General features: G+C 53.2%; 1 protein-coding gene across 8 annotated transcripts in view; it reads left to right on the forward strand.

The window, feature by feature from the left end:
- Positions 1-20,221, forward strand: part of DGKZ (diacylglycerol kinase zeta) — a 54,440-nt gene extending 34,219 nt beyond the window's left edge. For 5 of the 8 annotated variants that reach the window (XM_085062464.1, XM_085062462.1, XM_085062465.1 and 2 more), the window contains 23 exons: positions 267-362; positions 631-713; positions 1,235-1,295; positions 1,690-1,803; positions 2,179-2,319; positions 2,820-2,898; positions 3,182-3,237; positions 4,277-4,339; positions 4,582-4,655; positions 4,767-4,878; positions 5,190-5,389; positions 5,691-5,791; positions 5,928-6,007; positions 7,079-7,123; positions 7,397-7,466; positions 11,888-11,928; positions 12,491-12,681; positions 13,148-13,179; positions 13,950-13,993; positions 14,353-14,473; positions 15,003-15,039; positions 15,402-15,501; positions 17,805-20,221. In XM_085062464.1, the coding sequence (XP_084918590.1) occupies positions 267-362; positions 631-713; positions 1,235-1,295; positions 1,690-1,803; positions 2,179-2,319; positions 2,820-2,898; positions 3,182-3,237; positions 4,277-4,339; positions 4,582-4,655; positions 4,767-4,878; positions 5,190-5,389; positions 5,691-5,791; positions 5,928-6,007; positions 7,079-7,123; positions 7,397-7,466; positions 11,888-11,928; positions 12,491-12,681; positions 13,148-13,179; positions 13,950-13,993; positions 14,353-14,473; positions 15,003-15,039; positions 15,402-15,501; positions 17,805-17,921 (2,058 nt within the window). In that variant the 3' untranslated portion in view covers positions 17,922-20,221. The remainder of the gene's footprint in view (positions 1-266; positions 363-630; positions 714-1,234; positions 1,296-1,689; positions 1,804-2,178; positions 2,320-2,819; positions 2,899-3,181; positions 3,238-4,276; positions 4,340-4,581; positions 4,656-4,766; positions 4,879-5,189; positions 5,390-5,690; positions 5,792-5,927; positions 6,008-7,078; positions 7,124-7,396; positions 7,467-11,887; positions 11,929-12,490; positions 12,682-13,147; positions 13,180-13,949; positions 13,994-14,352; positions 14,474-15,002; positions 15,040-15,401; positions 15,502-17,804) is intronic. The other 3 variants (XM_085062466.1, XM_085062459.1, XM_085062461.1) reach the window with 2 other exon arrangements.
- Positions 20,222-20,244: the final 23 nt, after the last annotated feature.

Here is a 20,244-nt window from a genome sequence, read left to right on the forward strand (position 1 = left end):
GGGACTGGGAATGACCTTTTCTTGAAAGGGCAGAGGAGGAGCAAAACTGGGAATAAAAGTGGGCTTTGCTGGGTGTGCACTGAGGTTAAGGAAGTTGCACTGGAGGAATGGTGCCTGGTGGCAGGTATATCCCAGATATAAGGTTTATGGGGTGGCTGGGATGTTCTCTTCTTCCTGCTTCTGACCTGCATAATGTTAGGGCTCAGCCGGAGGTGGGAGTTTGCATTTCCCCAGGTTTTTTGGAGGATCTATGATATCTCTTGCAGGAAGGGAGGTGGAAACCCTTTGTCATCAAGCCCATGCCAGCTCCTCTCATGAAGCCCTTGCTGGTGTTTGTGAACCCCAAGAGTGGTGGGAATCAGGTATGGTCTTGTCTGATATCTCCCTTAGAAGGCATCTCTTTAAGGGCATTGCTATTTGACTGCTGAGCTCTCATCATAGTTTTGGTGATGTCTCAGCTGCGCAAGAGGCTACAATGCCAGTTTGCTGCCCAGCAGTTCCCACCTTGGCCAGGCTTTGCCTTTGTCCCCTCCAGAATGGTGTTGATTTGGCCTGTTCCCAGGACCAAATGCCTTCTTCTGCTGTCCAGTAGGAACTTGATATTACCTGAAGTCTTTCTTCTCCCCATAGGGAGCCAAGATCATCCAATCCTTCATGTGGTATCTCAACCCACGGCAAGTTTTTGACCTCAGCCAGGGTGGACCCAAGGAGGCGTGAGTACTGCTGGGGAGAGCACCTTTCTCTCCCCCATCAATGTCCCAGGATTCCTCCCTAGAGCTCTTCCCCCAGCTGACAGAAACCTGATGCTTCATAGCACCCACATGCAAAGAGACCTTCAATGCTCTGAGAGCCCAGTCTTGGATAGCTTGTGATAGTTACTCATAGTCAGTGACTCCTGCTGGGGGGCTGGTCTAATCTTAAGACTAGTGGTGAAGAGAGCAGCCATGGGGTAAGGTTCCCAGCCATAGTTCCTTATACTCAATTAATGTTGGATGAATATTGTCTGCTCGCTGCATTCTTGGTTACATATGTGTGTGCCACCTGTGGACACCCCACTCTTCCTCCACAAGAGCTGGTGAAGCCGAAGTTACTTTGGTTTTGCCCACTGCTGTTAGCAGCTCTGGAGGGAGACATGGATGCAGCTTTGTGAAGGCCAAGGGCTCTGTGAGGCAACTGCTGTGTAACACCTTCAGTACCTCTCCCCTCCCCTCCTCAACCTCCCTGTTCCCTGCAGGCTGGAGTTGTACCGCAAAGTCCACAACCTCCGGATCCTGGCCTGCGGGGGAGACGGCACGGTGAGTCCCCAGCCCCTTCATCCCATGGTGCCCCTTTGCCCAGGCCTTTCCAATGCAGACAGTAGCCCTCCTCATTATAATCCAGAATGAGGCAAACTGTGCACACTGTGTCCAGGGTACAGCTGGTGACATGGATACTGTGAGTCCCCTTGTGCACTGCTCCAGGGAGTGCTAGTCTGTAACATGTCTGGAGTTGTAGCCCTTTTGAGGCCCAGTGTCCTCACTGGAGTTACTGGTATCTCCTGCAGCACTTGATTAGAGCATTAAAGACTGTGAATAGCTTTGGTTGTGGCACCTCTGCCCCTCTGCCATCACTAGTGCTCTGAGTCACTTCTGCCTGCTTGCTGGTCCCTGAGATAACGAATGGTTTCTTTGCACTCTCTTGCTTGAGCAGGTGGGCTGGATACTCTCCATTCTGGACCAGTTACGCATCAATCCACCTCCTCCTGTGGCCATCCTACCTTTGGGGACAGGGAATGACTTGGCCAGAACACTGAACTGGGGTGGGGTAAGTGATGGGCACAAGAGCCCACTGCTGACAGAGAAGGGCTGAATGTTTCAAGCCCTGTTCCAGACACATAGGTGGAGATTTGTATGGGCTGGTGTTTTAACTTCCTATAAATACAGACCAACAAATAAGTGCAATTTGGATGTTGCCATTGTACTGCAGTAGATTATACAAAAGCAATTGCTATTTCAAACTTTGGAAGATTTTTAGAAGGAAGATGTATTGTTTTATATTTCAAGTCCCACTTCATTGTGCATTTGAATAGACTTGATCTCTTCTACGTCTTTTACTCTGGAATGTCTTATCACAGCCTGCTGTCTGGGGTATCTCTGTGGGAGGCAGGCACGAGACTCACCAAGTCCCTCTCTTCACCAGGGTTACACAGATGAGCCTCTGTCAAAGATCCTATCACACGTGGAAGATGGGAACATAGTGCAGCTTGATCGCTGGAACCTCCATGTGGAGCCAAACCCTGATACAAACCCAGAGGAAAAGGATGAGGCAGCCGCTGACAAGGTGGGACACCTCTCCGTGTCTGTTTCCTGTGCTAAAGGTCTGCATTCTCTTTTTTCCCACTGGCTCAAGCAGCCCCAGCACCTGGGGCTACATTGTTGGGTTGGTGTTTCCCTCTCACTCCTCCAATTCCACTGGCTCTGAGCCACAGCACTCATGACAAGGCATGTAGAGTTTATTAGTAAATGTCTACCTAAGTTTTCTTAACCACAACTTGCAGCAGGTTCTAAGACCAGTCTTCTGTGTGGCTGTTTTCTTTAGCAGAAGGGTGATTGCAGAAACCTCAGAGAGCAGAGTGTGTCCCTTTGGACCATTTCCCTTTCCCCTCAGAGCGAGGAACTAATCCATCATCTCAGGCTGGTGATCTCTGTATTTTCTTAGGGAAAAGGCAAGCAGGGTCCCTCAGCTTCATGAGCACTTGAGTGGCTCTGCTGTAACCTGACCTCATCTTTGCCATCAGCACATGCTGGCAGCCTCATCCTTATTCCTCCTTTCCATTTCAGCTCCCTTTGGATGTCTTTAATAACTACTTCAGCCTTGGCTTTGATGCACGGGTGACACTGGAGTTCCATGAATCCCGAGGTACAGGGCAGTGGCAGGACTTGGTCGGGCTCTGTGGGATGGTCCAGTTCTTGTTTGTGGGTTCCTCAGAAAAGTGAACAAGAGAATTGCTTCAGGGACAGAGCTGGAGTGAAACATGGGGAGCAATTCCAAGCTGCAGAGGGGGAAGAGGGGTGCCTGCACAGGAAAAATGCTGGGGGTAGACTGGCTGAGGCTGGCTGGAGAACTGTGTCTGAGGAGAGCTGGCAAGTGAAATATTTCCATGTGTAGGCCAGTGACCTGGACTTTTTTCTCCTTTCCCTAGAGGCCAACCCAGAGAAGTTCAACAGCCGGTTTCGGAATAAAATGTTCTATGCTGGGGTGAGTGTTTGGATGATATCTGAGCCTGCCTTCATAGGAGCCTTAACATTAGCTGAAGCACAGACACGGACCTGCCTCCTGCACCCTAAACTCACTCATTCAAGTTGCATGGACCTTTACATGCACCCAAGCTAAGCCCCCAGCCCAAAATTGGGCAATTGCTGGAGAAAGGCTGCAGTGCTGGGAGTCGCAGCTCCTCTTTGGCTGTGAGTGCTGCTGGCAGTACAACTTGCTCTGTAGCCTGCAGTACAGTTGTTATATTGATCTCCTGCCACTATTGTTCTTGATCTCTGGCTCATGGGTGGTCACCCTGACAGGACCTCCCTGGAGCTGTGGGAAGGCAGGCTGTCCCCCCGCGGAGGAATAGGAAGCCTTTCCATAGCATCTCCACACTACTTTTGTCTTTTATTGTATATCTTAGACCAGTTACAACTCCCTGGCTAATTACACCCTCCTCCTGTATCTCACCTCTAGAGCTTTGTGTCTCAGTATCATCTTTGTTCTTCTGTCTCCCCATCCTCAATATACTTTCTACCCATGTGTCTGGTGACTGGTATTTGAGCAGTACTAAAGGCCAAGAGCTGCTCTGTGCCATTTCACATCTGTCCTGCTTGTGTCTCTTTTCTTGTCTGCGCAGTTAAACTCAGAGCACCCCCATGCTGCCCCTCCTGGAATCTATAGATGGGGTCACTTTAGCTCTGTTTTTTAGTACTTCATTACAGCTTGAGACTGAATTTGTGTCTTGTGATCTGAGTCTCACTGGAGGAGATTTACCTGGCCAGCCCTTCCCTAAAGTCAGGACTGGGCTGGCAAGGGAATATTAGAGCATGTTACTGAAGGTGCGCCAAGGTTTTTGGTAGGCAAAATAGCAAGAGAAATGGATCTGGTTGTTTTGGAGGAGGAGACGGCTTGTGCCAGCAGATGAAAAGGGGGCTGGTTTGCAGGTTTCAGCAGCTGAAGTCTGCAGGTCAGTGGCAGGCTTCCTGGCTGCCCATTCTGGTGAATACATGGGCACTAACTCTGTCTCTTACCTTGGCAGACGGCCTTTTCTGACTTCCTCACCGGCAGCTCCAAAGACTTGGCAAAGCACGTCAGGCTGGTTGTGAGTGTGCTGGGGTGCTCTGGTCCAGGGAGGGGGTGAGCTGTGGAGGTGTGAGGGGTGCCCCTTGGCACACTGAGTATGTCAGGGTTGGGAAGCGGATATGTTCCTGGGAGCATCAGCTTCCCCTGACTTGGAGAACACTCATTGTAGGGAGCAGAGGAGGGAGGCCATTTCTTCCTAAGTGGGTAGGATGGACCAGGCTCCCCCCTACAGCAGCCTGAGCACCCCTGTGTTGTCTCCAGTGCGATGGGACAGACCTGACCTCCAAGATTCAGGACCTGAAGCCCCAGTGCCTGGTCTTCCTGAACATCCCAAGGTGAGCAGCCCCAGGACCTGTCTTCATATGCTGTGTTTCTTACACCTGTGCTGTAGATCTCTGCCTGGGTTTGGAGTGCTGGTCCAGGCATCTCTTCCCATCACTTCACAGGTACTGTGCAGGCACCATGCCCTGGGGCAACCCTGGGGAGCACCATGACTTTGAGCCTCAGCGCCATGATGACGGCTGCATTGAAGTTATTGGCTTCACCATGACATCGCTGGTGAGTCAGTGCTGGTGGCAGTTCTAGGTAGCTACTAGGGGAGTGACTGGTCCCATTGACCAGGTGTCAGCCAGCCCACCAGCTCCACAGATCCTCTCTGGAGGAGCTGTGATGCTGGCTTGTGTGAAAGTGCCTGCTCTCTAAGATTTAGGTGAGGTGCTGTCATGCCCTGGTCTCTATGAGTCCCTTCTCACTGAAATCAGACCTGAGACCCTTAGAACTTGGTTCACTTGCAACATCCAGCTGACGATGGGTGCAGCACTCATCACCCATCAGTCCATGCTCTGCTCTCACTCTGGACCCTTTCACAGGCTGCCTTGCAGGTCGGTGGCCATGGGGAGCGGCTCTGTCAGTGCCGGCAGGTGGTTCTCACCACATCCAAGGCAATCCCCATGCAGGTAGATGGAGAGCCCTGCAAGCTGGCAGCTTCCTGCATCCATATCTCCCTGCGCAACCAAGCCAACATGGTGCAGAAGACCAAGCGGCGCAACTCCATGCCTCTGCTCAATGAGTAAGTTCCTCGGATCAATCTGCCACCTCCTCTCCAAGGAAGGATAGTTGGCAAGGAAAGGGATGGGACTGATCCATAAGTAGCAGAGGCATTTCAGTCCTCCCTTGGGGAGTGTCTGGGAAGGGATCAGGTCACAGAAATATGGCCAGACACTGATGGTGGAGAAACTGCTGGTGCCAAGCTCCCCTCCCCAGTCTGTACAACGCTGTGCTCTTGCCTGTTTTGGAGGGATTAGGGGCATAAGGAAAAAGCAGGCTGTCACTTTCTGATATCTTCCTTTTTCCTTGCCCCCTGCACACAGCCAGCAGCCAGTGCCTGAGCGGCTGAGGATCCGGGTGAGCCGAATCAGCATGCGTGACTATGAGGCACTGAACTATGACAAGGAAAAGCTCAAGGAAGCCTGTGAGTGACCAGCTGAGTTACCAGGGAGTGGGAATCACAGTCCCCAAGACAGGCAAAGCCTGTAGCTAAACTGTGTGAGGTGTTGGGAATGAGGCATGGGCTGCTCCCTGAGTTGTGCTTGTGCCCTGTCATGCAGCTGTGCCACTGGGGATCATCGTGGTTCCAGGAGACAGTGACCTGGAGTTGTGCCGGACCCAAATTGAGAAGCTGCAGGAGGTGAGTCTCTGTGAAAAGTGGTCATGGCTGAATGCTGAGGTTGGAGGGACTCAGGAAAAGGATTTCTAAGCCTCCTTAACTTGCACGCTTGCTTCTGGTCACACTAATAGGTCACAGTTTGCGTTCACCATGTGGTGGAGGCAGGATCCCAAGTTGGAAGGCTTGTTGCTCCCTGCTGTCTGGCAGCTTGTTTTTCAGTATTGCTCTTCTGACTGTGTTCTCCAAGCCCAGAGGGTGACCCTGAAAAATTATGGAGTAGTGGAAAAAGCCAGCAGACATCCTGTTGGGGCCTATAACCCTTCAACTCTCCACACGCTCTGTGTTTCCTGGCACAGCTCTGCCCTCTCCAGGTGCCTGGATTAGGTTTATAACCCTCCAACTATTTTCATTTGCAAACACTAATTTTTGTTCCCTTGCCAATGTACTAGCGTGTGTCTGTGACACATACACAGACTGTGTAACTCTTTCTCCTGGTGAACAATGCCTTCTAAGCCCATAGTGTGGCTCCTGGTGCTGCGCTGCTCAATCTGGTTGTTGCACAGAAGATTGAAGGGACCTTGCTTAGTCTGCTGTTAGCTGGCTCTTGTGCCTGTGGGAATCCCATCCAGCATATGCATAGTGTCTTGCAGGGCTGAGTTGCAGAGCTGCTTGCTGGGGCTGGCACACTGGCATCTGCCTCTTGCTATGCCTGGTCTGCATGCCTGTCCTCTGCCCACCTTGTACCCTGGCACTGGTGAGGACAGGCAGGCAGGCACGTGACTAGCAGCTCCTGGGCTCAGAGGGTAACCCTTTCCTGCAGTGTCAATGTGGTAGACTGATGTCTCTGCAATCTCCTGCACCTGTAAAACTGTGTGATTTGGCTGGTGTTCCTTGGTCACCTCATGGTTTACCTCTTCTCATTCCCTGGGCAACCACTGTGCTCTGGCCTTAAAACCAGGCAGGGACCAGGGACCTTGGTCAGACTGTGTAAAGCCAGATATGGCAGCAGATTAAGCAACTCCAGTGGGGTGAGAGAGGTACTGGGGGGCTGCCCAGACATAGGCTGTAACAGCACACCTTGCCTTTCTGCAGGATTTCCCTCTACAGCCCTCTGCTTTAGAGCGCCTGCTCTTTCAGGTGTGTATGGCCTCACTCTGTCCACTGGGCCCATCTGTCATATCCACCGTGCCAATCTCATGGGCTCATCTTGTGACACCTCTTTACAGTCAGCTCCAGTCTGTCCCATGCTGCTCCCTGTTCCAGTGTGCTGTGCCTGTGTTCAACTTCCCCTTTACATCCAAGTGCCTGTGGTCCTTTATGTCTGCAGGGACCTCCCAAAGCAGGAGGAATGCTCAGAAGAGAGATGCGGAGGCCATAACCTGCGTCTTTATCCTCTCTTTTATAATGCAGGAGGGAGATGGAGCCAAGCCGAAGACACTGTCATTCCATAAGCTGTCGCCCAAGTGGTGCTTCCTGGACTGTGAGTATCACCCTCTCCTGGGAATGTTGACTGGATCTGATGATGTGCTAGCAAGGTCCTTTGGTCTGCCTGCTCAGTGGAGGTAGATGGAGATCAATGTGGCAGCAAAGATCCAAGGGTTATTGACGTGTTAGAAACCACAGAAGTGCCTGAGAATTAGGGCATAGAAATTAGGGCTCCTATCCCCAAAAAAGTGGTAGAATCAGTAGCCCAGCTGAAGTGCATCGACACCAATGCATGCAATGTGGGCTACAAACAGGAGCCAAAAGATAGGGCACAGCAAGAAAACTATGATATAGTTGCCATCCCAGAGACATGGTGGGACAGGTCACACAGCTGGAGTGTGATGGATGACTATAAACTCTTCAGAGGGAACAGGCAAGGAAGGAGAGGCACTGGGGTAGTCCTGTATGGTAGGGAGTGGTTTGATTGTCTAGGGCTTAATGGTGACAATAGGGTCAAATGTTTATGGGTAAGAATCAGTGGGAAGAGCAATAGAGCAGATATCCTGGTGGAAATTTGTTCTAGACTCCCACCAGAATAAAGAGGCAGATGAAATATTCTACAGGCAGCTGGGAGAAGTCTCACTATCACCAGCCTTTGTTCTTGTGGAGAACTTCAACTTAACAGATGTTTGTAGGAAATACAACTCAGCAGAGAGGAAGCAGTCTGGGAAGTTCTTGGAATGTGTGGATGGAGCTTCCTGACACAGCTAGTGAGGGAGCCAGTAGGGAAGATATCCCACTGGACCTGCTGTTTCCCAACAAGGAAGGACTGATGGGTGATGTTGGAAACTGTCTTGGGCATCACAATCACAAAATGATAGTTTTTGATTCTTGGAGAAGTAAGGAGGGAATGCCAGAACTGCCACCTTGGACTTCTGGAGGGCAGACTTTGGATGAGGAGACTGTTTGATGGAGTCCCTTGCAAGGCAGTCCTGAGGGGCAAAGGAGTCCAAGAAGGAAGGAAGGAAAGAAGGAAATCCTAAAGGCTCAGGAGCAGGCCTACATGCTGAAAGATGAACCAGTGAGGAGGAAAACCAGGCTGGCTGAACAGAGAGTTTTGGTTGCAACTCAGTAGAGAAGGGAGAAGGGGTGGACAGCCCAGCCGGACTACAATGATGTTGTGAGGTTATACAGGGAGAAAGTTAGAAGGACCAAAGCCCAACTAGAACTTAATTTGGCTACTGCTATAAAAGACAAAAAATGTTTCTGCAAATACATCAGCAATAAAAGGAGGTCTAAGGGGGATCTCCATCCTTGACTGAGTGAAAGGGGAGACAGAGTGGCAAAGGATAAGGAAAAGGCTCAGGTACTTAGTGCATTGTTTACCTCAGTTTTCTGCTTCAGTCTTTAATAGTAAGACCAATTGTTCCCAGGGTATCCATGCCCCTGAGCTGGAAGACAGAGACAGGGACCAGAATGAAATCCCTATAATGCAAGGGGAAATGGTTAGTGACCTCCTATACCACTTAGACACACACAAGTCTGTGGGACTGCATGAGATCCACACAGACGTACTGCGGGAGATGACAGAAGTGCTCACTGAGTCACTTTCAGTCAATTACCAGCTGATTACCACCCTGGCTGATGAGGAGGTCCCAGTTGACTGAAAATTAGCAAAGGTGATGCCCATCTATAAGAAGAGCCAGAAGGAGGATCTGGGGAACTACAGGCCTGTCAGCCCAACCCTAGTGCCTCGAAAAGTCATTGAGCAGATCATCCTGAGTCCCATCAGGCAGCACAGGCAGAACCACCAGGGGATCAGCTTCAGCCAACATGAATGTGTGAAAGGCAAGTCCTGCTTGACCAAGCTGATCTCTTCCTGTGTCAAGGTGACCTGCTCAATGGATAAGTGAAAAGCTGTGGATATTGTCCACCTGAACTTCAGTAAGACCTTTGACACAGTTTCCCACAGCATTCTCCTGGGGGAACTGATTGCTCATGGCTCACATGAGTGCACTCTTCACTGGGTAGAAAACCAGCAGGATGGCCAAGCCCAGAGAGTGGTGGTGACTGTAGTTAGATCCAGCTGGTGGCTGGTCACCAGTGGTGATCCCCAGGGCTCAGTATTGGGCCTGGCCCTGTTCATTATCTTTATCAGTCTGGATGAGGGGATCAAGTGCAACCTCAGTCTCTTGCAGACAGGTTGGGTGGGAGTGATAGGAAGGCTCTGCAGAGGGATCTAGACAGGCTGGATCATGGGCCAAGGCCAATTGCATGATGTTCAACAAGGTGAATGTCCTGCCCTTGGGCCACAACTACCCTGTGCAGTGCTGCAGGCTGGGGAAAGAGTGTCTGGAAAGCTGGCCAGCAGAAAAGGACCTGGAGTTGCTGGTCAACAGCAGCTGAACACGATCCAATAGGTGCCCAGGTGGCCAGGAAGGTCAATGGCATCCTGCCCTGTATCAGAAATACTGCAGTCAGCAGGACCAGGGCAGTGATTGTCCCCCTGTGCTCAGCACTGGTGAGGCCACACCTTGAGTGCTGTGTCCAGAGAAGGCCAACTGAGGAGGTCTTAGGAGATGCAGATAAGGGAGCTGGGGTTGTTTAGCCTGGAAAAAAGGAGGCTGAGGAGAGACCTTTCCTCTGTCTACAACTACCTGAAAGGAGGTTGTGTCCAGTTGTGTCAATCTATCCTCCCAAGTAACAAGCAACACGATGAAAGGAAATGGCCTCAAGTTACGTCAGGGAGAATTTTTCCCACTGAAAGGGTGGTCAAGCATTGGAACAGGCTGTCCAGGGAAGTGGATGAGTCCCCAACCCTTAAGATATTTAAAATACATGTAGATGTGGCACTTAAGGATGTGGTTTAGTGGTGGACTTGGCTGTGTTGGTTTAATTGTTGGACCTGATGATCTTCAGGGTCTTTTCCAAACTAAGCAATTTGATGATTCTGTGAATTTAGGGGGTGAGAAGACAGACTCAGTGTCAAGCCACAGGGAGCCACTGAGGCTTGGGTCTCATGGATGTTGGGGTCTTTGGGGCTGAGTACAGCAGTGCTTTGCCCCAGGCTGCATTTCTGGCTGCTGACCAGGCGTGGAGCAAGTGGTGTCTGCTGTTGTCTTGCCCCTGGAGCTGAAGGCAGCTTGATGGCATGTGTTTGTCACTGCGGGACTGCTGGGGCTGCTCTCCTGTGTCATGCAGGCAGGGGGCCCCCCTGCTCCAGCATGCTGGGAGCCAGGCTCACCAACATTTTCCCTGTTCCTCTGCCAGCATCTCAGTGTTACGGGAGAGGAGGCTCCCTGCTGGGCTCCAGCTGCTTCCTCTCCCCTGCCTGAAAGTAGTTTTCTCCCTTGCCTTCACTGATCAAGAAGCTCCCTCTGTACCTGGCAGCTGGCTGAGTGAAATGACCGTTGGTAGCATTACTGACATCCCAGTAAGCAGGGTGTAGACCACAGCAGTGCACAGCCATGGGTTGCCAAGTGAGCCTGGGAAGCCTCACACTAGGCAGGGAGGGTGCAACTTCTCCTTTCAAGGTTCCAGCCCTGCATGTGGGGTTGCTGGTGCTGCTGCCCCCAGGTGTCATTACCAGGACTGCTGTACCAGAGCCACTTTCCCTCCTCCTGCCAGTCTCACAGAAGCAGGTTCTCAGCTCAGGAAGATGTGTCAGGAAAGAGGCTAGAGCCTCATTCAACACAGCACAGGCTCATTCAAGTGGCTGAATTACAGGCCTTGAACAGTGGCTCCCTGGATGCAAATATCCGGGATAAACATGGCTCTTTCACTCATCTTATCTGCTCTGACACAGCCCCACTCTGTTTGTAGAGGGACTTCCTTGGTTCTGCAAGGATCCTACTGCAGCGACCTCTCCTGGACTGGCTCCAGCAGTCTGTCAGGACATCAGGGACATGCTGCCCTGCATGGGAACCCAGCTGTCCTGACACTGTGCTTGTACCTGTCCTGCTCTCCCTTCTTGACACCCTAAGTCCGTAACCCCTCCCTGCTCCACTAGGGGTGGTGGCTGTGTGTCTCTGGCTCCAGCATAGCCACTTGCTCTGTTGGAGCTCCTCTCTCTCTGTGCTCTCAAAAGATGGATGAGCAGAAAGATGCGTTCAGACAGGCTGGAGGCTAGTTTGAAGCTGAAGCACCTGAAAGCCTCCAGAAAGGCCATGGCATCAGCTAGATGTGTTCTTGCCTTACTGTGACTCCCTGCCAGGAGTCATTGAGGAGGAAATAGCAAGCATGTTTCACAGGGGCATGGTGGTCTGCAGGCTTGAAGGGGTGCCTCTAGGGTGAAGATACCAGCAGAGTCATGAAGGGAAGTGGTTTGCTCCTGGTCAGGTGGTGCTGATCGCTTTGCTGTACTCTCTGGGCAAGCTGTGAAGTGGCTGGATAGCTCACTGTCTCTCATGGTGAAGAAGCTGTCTCCCTTGTCTCACACCAAGAATCACACTGTCTCATTCTGTTCCTGTCTTACAGCAACCACAGCTGATCGGTTCTACAGGATAGACCGTGCACAGGTGAGTGCTGCCTCATCCTGCACCATCCTGCACCCTGGCGTCTGCTGGGAAGGTGATTGGGTGTCCCACCTGCACACAGACCAACAGGCAGGCATAGACTTGGGGCCACACAGGTCTCATACCATTGCCCTGCCCTTTGGCATCCCCTGAGGGATGGCATGATGAGCCTGGCCCAGGACCAGGTTCCTTAAGAAAAGGGAAGAAGCCTGGGTAGTAGCACAGAACCTTGGGTTGAAAGCTGCCTGCAGCGCCCTACAGTGCAGCAGGTAAGAAATAGCAAACATAGCAAGACTGGCCAGGGGACCTGCCAACTGGGATCATCTTTCCCTAATGATCTGGGGAGGAGGACATGGAGATAAGGTTTACAAGGTTGCTAAGTTGGCAGCAGATAGGAAGCCTGAAAGGACCAAGGAGATGTGAAGGCTCCCAGGCACAAGGCTGTTCAAGCCACCATCGCTCTGCTGAGCAAATGGTGGGCTACAAACCCACCCATTGGGATATGAAGGGATATGGAGCTTTGCAGAAGTAAGTCATGCTTATGAGGAAACCTTTTATGTTTCAGGAGCACCTCAACTATGTGACAGAGATTTCTCAGGATGAGCTCTATGTGCTGGACCCAGAACTAGTGGTCACTCAGACTGTGAGCACTTCCCCAGCCATGCCTGACCTCGTGGACTCATCTGCCACACCCCCTGGGCACCATTTTGCATTCCCCTCTTCTTCCTCTACTCCACCCTCCTCTCCTGCCCCCAGGTGAGTCTGGAATGGGGGTTCTGGGCCTCAGGAAGAATGGGCAGTGATGGGAAAGCCAGGGTTGGCTTCACGGCATTGATCCCTGGACCAGACTACAGGGGAGCTCCCTGGAAGTAAGCAGGAATTCAGTGCTGAGTTAGACCAAGGGATGAAATGCCATCCTGTTTTCCGTGTTCTCTGCCAGTGCTGCCCTAAGCAGTGGGGCATCAGCAGGTGGCTCAGCCATGGGGTCAAGCTCCAGTCCCTGGCCCAGGGGCAAAGGACATGAGTGTCTTTCGGCCAAACTAAGGCCAGCATTGGTGCTAGGAGCAGCAGTAGAAATGGGAGTGAGGATGGGGAAGAACCCAGATCAGGGAAGGAGTGCCACAAGCAGGTTTCTCTATCCCTCTAACAGTGGCCTGCCTGCTAATGCCGTCTGCTGCCAGGGCTGGCTGGGTTAGTTATACCTTTTCTTCTTCCCTTTCAGCGCTGAGCCTGTGCGCTGTCTCCCACACAAAGGTGAGTCAAGTCTGACCCCTGGTCGTACCCCCTCTCAGGTTGCACTGTGTTGTTTTCCTGCTGTGTTTTTTTTTTTGGCCTGTCTTTTCCCTGGTGAGCAGGCAGGAGCCTTGCTGCTCCATGTATCCTGAAACATGGAGGCCTGCAGGCGGGTGACCCAGAGGTGAGCCTGAGAGACCTGACAGTGATTTGTGGAGTAGCCCAGTCAGGCACTTTCCTGGCTCCACCGTGCAGGAAATGATATGGCAAGGGGTTAATCTCGCACCTGTAGAGCTGAGTGCTGTGGACCGGGTTGGGAGGCTTTCTCTGCCAGGCAACTGGGGAGATGGCAGCACTAGAGCAGGGGCCTCACCAAACTGAACAAATGGAAAGAGTTTCCTGAAGCTTGATTGGAGCCTGGAAGTGTGAGTGAGTCATTGGTGAGAGGTGTCTCGGCTGCTGGCTGATGCCAGGAGACCTGCTCCCCATTTACATCACAAGTTATCCTGTCCAAGGGCAGAGACTACTCCCCCTTTACATGTACCTCCCTGGGGCTAAGGTCTGGCTGCACCCCCAGCTACATGGTGTCTCCTTCCTTCCTCTGGCTTGTTCCTTATGTTCCTGAAGGTGGTGGAGCCATGTAAATGCAGTTTGGACAAGGGGTAAATGCCTGGAGGAGCTTGTGCTTCTCAGTGGACTTCTCTACACCTCTGGTGCCCAATTCTGTCTCCAGGATTATATAAAGAGTGTTACAAGTGACTTTCCTGACCCTGACACATCTCTCTTTGCAGACGACCTTCTGATAGAAGCTGCCAAGAGTGGCAACTTTAGCAAGGTAGGTGCTCACACAGCCTGCTGCAATGAGCAGCCAAGGCTGGCTCCTGGGCTGGTGTGCCCCTTGGGCTGAGGGAAGCCCTGCCAACCATGCTCTCCAGTTGCCCTGGAGCAGCACCTCAAGGGCCTTCCTTCAGGAGTGGTGGCTGGAAACCAGGCAGGCTTCTGGCAAGAAGCCCTGGTTCCTCTCCAGGGGTACACGAAGGGAAGGAACTTGGTAGCATGGCTGAGCTGCAGTAAGCTCCCCACCAGCCCCAAGTATCCACACAACCGGTCAGGCACTCCAGGCACACAATGCTGGGGCTTGGGGCTTGGAGCTGGGAAATGCAACTCATCCTGAGCAATCTGACAATCCTGTAGTTCCAAGAGCTGCACCGAGCTGGAAGAGACCTGATGGTGCGAGACTCCTCAGGCCAGACTGTCCTCCACCATGCTGTCAAATCAGGGAGCAAGGACATCGTCAAATACATCATCGAGAATGGTGAGCTGGAGCCAGAGTGCCACTGTTAGCAAAGGAGCCTGGCAGCCAAAAAAGATCAACCCTCTGCTCAGAGGGAGTGCTCCTGGGCTTAGATTCCTTCCCTCTGGGTTTGCTACATCATCCTTCTGGTGTATGGGCTTTCCCTGGCATCTGTCTGCCAGTACTGGGCTGTTCTCATGGCTGTTGCTGCATCCTGGCAGGAACCAGCATGCCTAGGAAACATTTGTCAGTGTCCTGCGTGTGCCTTCAGGGCAGCTGACCTGTTGTTTTTGGCAGTTCCCACTGAAATACAGACAGCTTTATTTTTATTTAGATATCTCTCTGTTGTGAGTCCCCAACCAATTCTTCTTTCCTGGGCTCACCTGGGCTCAGATGGCATTGCTGACCTGAGTTCTTTGGAGCCAGGACTTTTGCAGGCAGCATAAAAATAGCAGCCCCTATGGAATGTGCAGACTGTGACCAGGGAGTAGACAGGTCTGTCTCTGCCCTGCAGCCAGGTCTCATTCACCTGCACTCTTTCTTTCCACAGCTCCTTCAGAAATCCTTGATGCCACAGAGGAGGAGAAGTAAGTTGCTGCTTGACTTGCACTACCTATTAGCCAGACCCTCCGCAAGGTGACCAGTCATCTGGGCACTTCAGCTGCTCTTACTTTGATTGACAGCCATGATAGCTTTATTTTTATTTAGATATCTCTCTGTAGTGAGTCCACAACCAATTCTTCTTTCCTGAGCTCAGCTGGGCTCCCAGTCCATTTCGGACTGACTGCCCCTCAGAGGCACTCCCTCCTCTGCCAGGGCTGCCTGGACAAGCACACAGCTCACCATCAGCTCTTGCTACCACTGAATTGCTGTCCCTCACTGCCACGTGCATGTGCTGCTTGTCCCTGTTCAGGGGGACATCTCACATCTCCTGCTTTCTCCTCCTCAGTGGTGAAACCTGCTTGCACCAGGCTGCAGCCTTACGCCAGCGCACTATCTGCCACTACATCGTGGAGGCCGGGGCTTCACTCATGAAGACAGACCTGCAGGTGACAGTGGGAGCGGTGGCAGTTGGGCTTTCTGCGGCGACCAGAGGGCTGGCAAGGAACAGAGCCAGCAGGAGAGCAGAGCAGGGGTGCTTTGGGTGGGGTGTTTGCCAGTCAGAGAGGAGCTGACATGGAGCATCCATGCTTGCCCAGTGGAGCCCAGCTGCAGAGGGGTTAAATCCCTCTCCTCCTGGCGCTTCTCTCCCTGTTGTTTTATTAAATTAGAAGCAAGGAGCTGGAATGTCTCATCCCTGTCTCCCCCTTCCCACCCTCAGGGGTCAGAGCAAGGACATTCTCCCTGAAAGTTCCCTCCCAGCTGCAGGACTCCCCCTGCTCTCCCCCCCAGGCAGTCATGATGGGGGATCTGGGAGCTCCTCTTGGCGGGCGAAGCTGGCCTGCGGGGAGCAGGAGCAGGCAGTGGCAGCACTTTCCCTCACATGCTGAGTTAATTGAGCTGTGCCTTGGTGTCAGGGAATTGTGCCAGCCTTGGCAGAGGAGTCGCAAAAGGGGAGGGCTTGGGGCCATATTTTGGCACAGGAGGTTCCCGGGGCTGGCATACAGCAGAGAGGATGTGGTCAGATCTGTCTCATGGAGGCTTGTAGTGATGGGCTGTAGCAGAGGTGATGTAGAACAAGCCAAGAATGTGCCATCTGTGGGTCTGGGACACCAGTTAGGAGCCCAGTTGAGGGGTGCTGGTGGAGCTTGGGATTCAGTTTAGACAATGCACATCCCTGTTTGCCAGCTGCCGGGGGATGCTGTACCGATAATCCTTGGCTCCCCATCTCTCTTCCTTGGTTCTAAGGCTTAGGCTTCACCCAGAGTGGGGCTGAATGGAGACTCAGCCAGTAGAGACAGGATGAGAGGGCAGCTCTGGGGGCAAGGCCCCTCTCTGTCCCAGCCCCCTCATGTACCTGAAGGAGGGGAACAGCCCGCAGCCTGCCAGCACAAAAGGGAGCCTTGCTCAGGCATGTGCCTGCTCCGGGGAATGGGCTTGCACAAGCCTGTGCAAATGCACGTCAGGGTTTGTGGCTGCCTGGGGACCCCTGTGCGCTGCTACACTGACCTCGCATGGGCTCTGGGTCACAGCCTGCCTGCACAGGCAGGATCCACCTCACTAGGAAGCCCAGCGGCAGACCTGTAGCACAGGTTTGGAGCAGGCTGATCCCACTCCCTGCACCGGTAAGGGAGGCTGAGCCTTATCAGTTGGTGTGCCTCAGCCCAGCCGGGCAGGGAGGCCCTGGCAGCTCCGGTTTCAGGCTGCAGGCAGGCAGTGTTGCAGAGGGGCTTCTGCAGGGGGACGGGAAAGAAGCTCTGTTACATGAGTGATTGCATTCAGGGGATGTGGGGAGGAGGTCCTTGAAGAGAAACAGCACCAAAGCACCGAGTAGTGTGGCTCCTGGGGGATGTGTGCAGGAGCGCAGGGTGCCCCCAAGTCTTGGAGTGCATGTGCCAAGGAGGAGACTGCTTGGTGCATGACACCTCTCCACAGCCACACATGGGTGGGCTTTTGTGCACAGCCCCATCCAGGCCCAGTGGAGGGCTCTGCACGTCTGACCATTGTTCCTGATGGAGGAATACGGCTGCAGGCTGCTCTGGAGGCCTCAGCATGCTGCTGCAGCCACCCGTGCCCTGCTGTGCACCAGGGAACAAGCCAGGCAGGACGGGTATCCCTTCCAAAGCTGGTTTTCAATGGCAGCAGGACAGTGCCAGGTTTCTGTGGCCTTTCTCAGTGGCACAGCAGAGCCTGGGCACTTTGTGAGGAGGAGCAGGGAGCAGGAAGAGGGAAGGGGGAGAGGAGACAGAGCTGGGAGCTGTTAACAGATTTGCTTTTTATGGAGTGCGGGAGTTCATTAGTGGACACAATCCAGATGGCTGCAATAAGCTGGTGAAATGCGATCCTCCTCCGGGAGCAGGAGTGCTAGCCAGGCTGCGAGAGGGAAGGGGGGTTGGTATTCCCGGGCATTCCCCAGACATACCCCTCATTCCTCACCCTTTCCCGCCTGTGTTCAGCATAGGGGAAGAGCAGGTCACAGGGACCAGCCTTTGTCTCCCCTTGGGTGACTTGTGATGCCCAGGGTCAGTCACTGTCCTAGCCCATGCCTGGAGTTGATGGCCCTTCAGGGGACAGCTTCCAGGCCTGCAGTAGTCAGGCTCCTGAGGAGCTCGCTTTCATCCCAGGGTGAGCACATGGGCATTTGGCTGCAGGCTCTGCTGGACCAGCTGCATGGGGGAATGGGGATGCCTTTGGGTGCCAAGGCAGTGTTTAGACAGTTTGGCGCTCTTGACTTCTTGCCTCCCCTGTGCAGGGAGACACCCCAAAGCACCGTGCGGAGAAAGCCAATGACCCTGACTTAGCTGCCTACCTCGAGAACCGACAGCACTACCAGATGATCCAGCGGGAGGACCAGGAGACAGCTGTCTAGTGCTTGGCGTGCCTTAGCCCAAGCCAGCTCATGCAGGATGAGAAGAGGACAATGCCAACTGGCGGAGCTGTATCTGGCCCAACCCTCCCCAGATGTCACTCTGGTCCCTGGAGATGGATACAGCAGAGCTCTGCTCCAGGCTGGGCTGGGACTCTGTTTATGAGGACAATGGGTATTTCGGACCTGAATCCTGATTCTTTGTGTGTCCACCACTTCACCTCTCATTCACCACATTCCCTGCCCTAGGTGGGCTCTTTCTCCCTGCCATGTTGGGGCAGGCCAGGCTGAAGGCCCTGGGCACCCTTGTTCACAGGAGTAATACCAGTGCCCCCTCCACAGGCTCTACCCTTGATCCTTGTGGGATATCATTGCTCAGCCCCTCTCTCTGCTGGCAGTGCCCCTCTTTTAGATGCTTGGCTAGGTTTGTGTCCTTTTTCTCCTCTCCTGTCTGGCACAGCTGTGGGAGACATAGGCTATGTGGACAGACAGCAGAGGCTGTGAGCCTCAGACTTTGCCCCAAGGGAAGCACCACAACTTACTGACCCTACCTTCTCCTTCCTCTTGGGGCTGCACCAGGTCTCTTTGTTGCCCTACCCAGAGCCTTCTGCAGTAGGAGGAAAGTTCTTTGTGCACCTAGCCTTTCTTTGGAGCATCTGGGACTGGTGCAGCTGGAAGCAGGACCACAGGTGCCCTCTTGATGGCCTTTAGTGCTCAGTCAGCAGTCTGACTCAGGGCAGTGATGGCATGGAGGAAGGCTACCAAGCCCCCCCTCCACACTTCCCTCCATGTGGCTGGGGGGGGGACAGTTTGGACACCCAGTGTCTGCTGGGCATTTCTTTGTGAACCCACTGCAGGATGGTGGAGAGCTGCACTTGCCCAGGGCAGTGGCTTCATTGAAGCCCGTTACATTTCCTAAATGCTGACTAGGATTCAGCTGCCCTCCCTGCTTCAGTTTCCCCCTCAATGCGAGACATTGCATGGGGCTGGAGGGTCAGTGCTGGGGTCAGTGCTGCTCTCAGGGATCCCCTCATGCCCCCCAACCTGGCAACATGCATCCTCTTAGTCTGACTTCTGCCATTCCCCAAACTGGGCACAGGGCTTTGCAGGGAAACCTCGGGAGCTCACCCAGTCAAGACACAACCCCCCTGGGCAGACCACCAGCTCACCCTCTCCAGTTTTAGCAGAAAGAAGGATTTGGATTCACAAGAACCATCAAGGCTCCTAGCCCTGAGTCATGCCTGCGATAGGGTGGAATTTCACCTACCACCTGCCATGGGGCATGAGGCACCACAACCTATATTCCCTGTGGGTGCTGCAAGTGCTTGATGCAGAGACATCAAGCCAGCCCTTCAGCAAGGCTTTTGCAGAGCTGACAGTCTCTGAGACCAGGAGGTGCCCACAGAGGAGGAAAGCTGATGGCTCTGGGCCTGGCAGACCTGCTTGGCACTTCGAGGCAGTTGGCTCATGAAGGGAGTTGCTGTTTGCAGCTTGGCTCCCAGTAGAGGATACTGCTGCTGCCACATGTGGTCTGTGCAGTCCCTCTGCACTCACCCAGCAGTGCCCACTGGGTGGTGCTGGGTGGCACTGTTTGAATCCCTCCTACTACCAATACCAAGAAAAGGGTCTGAGGATATCATAGGAAATCAGAATACCCTTCAGACTTTTTGGCCGGGGGCAGGGTTCCCTTGAAGGAGGAGGGATGCTGTACTGGGAAACAGGTGCAGGGCAGTGCAGGGTGCCCTGGGGCCAGTGGCAATATTGACAATAATGATAGCATCCTAATGCATTGAGAGCTGGGACACTTCAGCAGTGCCTGGAGTTCTCATCCGCACTGCTAGCAGGTCACTGACAGAGAAGGCACTGTCATATTCTCTGAGGTCCACACCACTGCTGCCTGAGACAGGATGCCCAACCTGCCCCGGAGGCACTTAGAGCCTTGGCTTCCCCCTTTCTCCCTTACAGTTTTTGTACAGGTAGTTGAGAGACACACTGTCCCCCTCCCGGCCTGGCCCCTCCATGCACATGTGAGCTGAGTTGCTGTGCAATTCCAAGCCTGCTTATATTTTGGTGAGGACGGAGCGGGTGTTGGTTGCTCTGCCCGCTGAGGGCAGGGGTTCTGTGCAATACCTGGGTCTGTGTTTCTTAGATGCTGTTGTAGGATTGTATTTTTGTAACTATGCGAGGGTGCTGGCTCCAGCAGGTCCAGGACCGGGCACGAGCCTATGTTCCCGTTGCTTTTCAACTTTGACTGTTTGGATGTTGTTGTTTCTTGCCATTGAAATAAAGAGATTGATGTTTTAGTTCCTGTCTCCTGCTGCATCCG

This window comes from Lichenostomus cassidix, chromosome 5, assembly GCF_008360975.1.
Source record: "Lichenostomus cassidix isolate B80296 chromosome 5, HeHo_3.0, whole genome shotgun sequence".
NCBI classification, from domain to species: domain Eukaryota; kingdom Metazoa; phylum Chordata; class Aves; order Passeriformes; family Meliphagidae; genus Lichenostomus; species Lichenostomus cassidix.